Here is a 4847-nt window from a genome sequence, read left to right on the forward strand (position 1 = left end):
GCGCGCGTGCGCGCATACCTTAGATAATGCGCCGGCGATACTTAAACTTTAAAGGTTCGTAACTCAGGAAGATCTCAAGCAAAAAGGGTTTGTAACCAGTGTTTCGGAAACGTCTTGACACCAGTTTTAAGGATATGTAAAAGAAAATAGGTGTTTCCATTTAAGATTTCAAAGTTGACCTTCACGGTGTCCTTCAAGGTCACATGAAGGTCATTTCAACATAACCATATAATAGACCACTTGATATACTAAAACTTTTGTATTGAACATTTTTTTCCATAAGCATTATTTTCCAAGATATTTGACCGTTGCCGAACTTTCTCCCATCACTGTATATACATATATATTGTAATATTAAAATCTATATATTAGCTTCTTTAAATAACCGATAAAGATGGGTGCAGATAGAGGTAAAAATGTGTACAAATATAATATGATAGTATATGTATTAGAGTAGAAAGAATATATAGATTTTTTCGAAATAAAGAATTATTTAAATTTATCACAATACGAGAACTTATATCTTAACTCTCATTTTTTTTCCATAAAAAAAGAATTTTTGAATAAATTATCAAACAAACTCCAACATCAAGTAGTTTCAGAGTAGGCTAATATTAAGCATGTTTTTAGTATTAGTACTATTATTAATCTTATATGACCAAGCTTTTATGATCATATCAATATACAACATAAAGAAACAATGTAATTCTAGATTTCATCACATAGATCCTTCATAGACAACTTATGCTATTTCTTTAATCGTACTTCCTATTCATGTATTACTTATTGTTATTCTCCCCACTGTTGGCCAGTTTTTCTCTTACAGAGAGTCGCGTCCAGCTGTTCGAGCCATGGCAACAGCAACATGACCTTTCTTCGATAATTTGGATCTTTCGCAATGGGATTGTGCTCCAGATATACGGTCTGTAATTGTCTGTTGGCTGTTAAACTCTCCAATGTGTTCCAATCTTCAATTTCATTGTTATTTATCTGTAAATGTTGAATAAAAATAAATTATCAGTTATAATAATACACATTATGTAAAACAGAAGTATTCATTGATCAATTCCTTTTACCCAGAAATCTTCAAGACTTTCAAGATGATCCGTATTTTGAATCTTTTTAATTTTGTTATTAGCTAGATCCAACGTTGTTAATTCTGGACAATTTTCTATGCCCTCTATACACATTATACCATTTTCAGACAAGTATAATTGATTCAATTTCTTTAATTCTTCAATATTCTCAATCTTTGTAATTCGATTACTTTGTAGACTTAACAACATGAGATTTTTCAGATTTTCCAAGTTTTGGATTTTGGTAATTTTGTTTTTACCAAGAAACAAATTGGTCAGATTCTCGAGACCCTCAAGGTTCTCAATTTCACGTATCTTATTATCGCCTAATTCCAGCGTCGCAAGATTTACCAGATGCGAGATATTCTTGATTTGTAAAATCTTATTTGACGATAAAAATAATTTTTGTAAATTCAATAAGTTGCTTAACCCTTCTATTTTCTTAATGCGATTAAATGACAAGTCCAAGAGTCTGAAACCCCATAAAAATTATTAGAATTCATATGTGTATATATATATATATATATATTAGGGTGGGTCGAAAAAAAAAAAATTTTTTTTTAATCAATCAGGAATACCCCCCAAAAGTTGGCTATAGACCTCAATATGATCTAGAAAAAATTTCATCAAAATCGATTAATATCTTCAAGTTGCCCCTTGATTTTGAAATTAGTAAGTTTACGCATTTCTTGGATACATGTGTTAAAATTCGAAAAAATATTTGAATTTTATTACAATTTCAATTCAAATTAGACCTAATAAAGCCTAGTCAAATCAAAATAAAACTGTACATAAAATATTTCAGATTTAAATAAACCCAACATTGGCAACAGGAAAATTTGATAACAAAGTACAATTACATTTATTAATATTTATTTATTAACATTTGTTTGTATGTACATTTAAAATACATAATGCAAGAATTAAATTATTGTGTTTGTTATTATGTATTTTATTTTATATTATTTGTTATTATGTATGTATTTTAAACATAATACTACGTTATTAAATTTTCCTGTTGCCAATGTTGGGTTTATTTAAACTTGAAATATTATTTTATGTACAGTTTTACCCTGGTTTGACTAGACTTTATTAGGTCTGATTTGAATTGAAATTGTAATGAAATTAAAATATTTTTTTTGAATTTTGACACATGTATCCAAGAAATGCGTAAACTTACTAATTTCGAAGTCGAGGGGCAACCTGAAGATATTAATCGATTTTGATAAAATTTTACCCAGTTCATATTGAGGTCTATATATATATATATATAGTTAATTTTTGGGGGGTATTCCTAATCGATTTAAAAAAAAAAAGACAAAATAAAGTACGCACTCCCAACATTTTCACATTTATGTAAATAACTCGCCAGTCCTGGCAGATAGCATAATGATGAATGAGGTAAAAGAAAGGTATTTTAGTCTACTTTGCAATAATGATTACAAAAATTTCAAAAACAATTCGAAATCCTTTAATAGTCAAGTCCGTTATATTTATTATCAAATTTATCATGGACAAAATAAAGTATGCACAACATTGTTTATGAAAATAATAACAATTGGTACTGTTGATGATGAAAGATACATAAACATAACAATGAAGGATATATAAACAAATGAATAAAGCAGGTTTGTCAGTTAATAATATTGCTAGATAGAGTATAGTAAGAATTCTTCATCAGTGAACATGGAAACCAAGCAAATTTGTTTGCAAATTCGAAAACTGATAATTCAGGATTGTCAGAAGGGGCTTTCTAATAGAGAAATCGGTCGCAAGTACAATGTAAGTGAAGGCGCAATTCGAAAGATATGGAAAAAATTCCAGGAGCTTGGCACAGTAGCGGATAAGACAGGACGTGGATGGAAGAGAAAGACAAATCCAATCGAAGACTGCAGAATCATACGGGAAGTAAAGAAAAATTCAACTGTTACTAGTCGTATTATCCGAGAAAACCTACAATTAAATATTTCCGAACGAACAGTGCGGAGGAGACTTCGGGAAGTTGGACTTAGAAACAGTTTTGCAGTGCGTCGTCCTTTGATTCGGAGGGCCAATAAAATCAAACGTCTGGAATTTGCAAAAAAAAACGTCAGTGGATTTCTGGAAAAAGGTCCTTTGGAGCGACGAAAGCAAATTTGAACTTTTCGGTCATAAACAGTGACCACGGATCTGGTTAAAGCCTAGCGAAAAACTTATCGACAAAAATATCCAAAAAACATTCAAACATGGAGGAGGCAGCATAACAGTGTGGGGACGTTTTGCGTGGTTTGGTTTGGGAAATCTAGTCAAAATCGACGGTATAATGACAGCAGATGTATAAATTGATATTCTCAATGAAAATTTAGAAGAGTCTCTGCTAAAGGTTGGTCTGGAGAACAACTTCATTTTTCAACAAGATAATGATCCCAAACATACCGCTCGTAAAACTACCGCTTTTTTTCGTACTTCTGGGATCAAACTGCTCGATTGACCAGCGCAATCGCCAGATCTGAATCCGATTGAAAATTTGTGGTTAATTTTGGACCTAAAGCTTGATGAAGGGGAAGTAACGAATCAAATTAAGTTGTTGGAAGCATTGATGAAAGCATGGAAAAATATTGATCAGCAACACATCCAAAACCTTGTCGAAAGTATGCCTCGACGTTTGCAAGCTGTCATGCAAGTAAAAGGTGGCCATACAAAATATTAATGAAAACTTTTTCTTTATTACACTTTTTTTTTCCACTTGCGTACTTTATTTTGTCCATGATAAATTTGATAATAAATGTAACGGACTTGACTATTAAAGGATTTCGAATTGTTTTTGAAATTTTTGTAATCATTATTGCAAAGTAGACTAAAATACCTTTCTTTTACCTCATTCATCATTATGCTATCTGCCAGGACTGGCGAGTTATTTACATAAATGTGAAAATGTTATCTATCGATGCAAATATCTCGAAAAGTACGCATCTGATTGAAAAGTTGTAAAGGGAAAATTTGTTTGTTTAGATGGGAGACATCCAATGACACCGAACTCGGCCTCCCACCCCCACCCCCGGGGGTGGGGCGGGGGTCAAAATTGAAATTTTAAATGGGTACCCCGATTTTTTATTACAGATTCTGATTCTGCGTCGAAAAATATGAAAGTTTTGTCTCAAAGATTTTTTTCGATGCGTGACAGATGGCACTGTAATCGGCAGTTTTAATCTATCGATGCGAATATCTCAACAACTACGCATATGATTGAAAAGGTAGAAAAGGGAAATCTATTAGGAAATCTGGATAGGGGACATCCAATGACACCATACTCGACCCCCCCCTCTCTCCAACCCTCCGTATGGAGCGGGTTAAACTTAAAAGTCTTAAATGGGTACCCCAATTTTTTATTGCAGATTATGATTCTGCGTCGAAAAATATGGAAGTTTTGTTTGGAACATTTTTTTAGACTATCGTGACAGATGTCGCTGTAATCGACAAAATTGAAAATGCGTACAAAAATCGTTACCGAATTAGAATTTCTCGAGGAATATACATCGTGTTCTGCAAATTAGAATTCTGTGGATAAATGTTTAAAAAAAATCTGTTTTGATGAAAATGTTTGTTCTACTTTTAGCGTTACCCGGGGACAACGACGTGGACGTAGTAGAATTATGTCCCCATGGGGTGCTTTTTTAATGTGAGTCCCCTTGCTCTCACAATTTGGCCTTTAGAACGAACAACGAAGATGCTGTTCAAAATTGTCTCCATTTGCCTGTAAACACAAGTTTAATCTTTTATGAAAGTTGTCTA

General features: G+C 32.5%; 1 protein-coding gene across 2 annotated transcripts in view; it reads right to left on the reverse strand.

Moving 5' to 3' along the window:
• Positions 1–786: 786 nt before the first annotated feature.
• The window catches only part of LOC108760311 (protein phosphatase 1 regulatory subunit sds22), an 11320-nt gene continuing 7259 nt past the window's right edge, over positions 787–4847 (reverse strand). For both annotated transcript variants that reach the window (XM_018506193.1, XM_018506185.1), the window contains 2 exons: positions 1077–1548; positions 787–990 (listed from right to left, as the gene is read on the reverse strand). In XM_018506193.1, the coding sequence (XP_018361695.1) occupies positions 790–990; positions 1077–1548 (673 nt within the window). In that variant the 3' untranslated portion in view covers positions 787–789. The remainder of the gene's footprint in view (positions 991–1076; positions 1549–4847) is intronic.

This window comes from Trachymyrmex cornetzi, unplaced genomic scaffold, assembly GCF_001594075.2.
Source record: "Trachymyrmex cornetzi isolate Tcor2-1 unplaced genomic scaffold, Tcor1.1 scaffold1075, whole genome shotgun sequence".
NCBI lineage: Eukaryota > Metazoa > Arthropoda > Insecta > Hymenoptera > Formicidae > Trachymyrmex > Trachymyrmex cornetzi.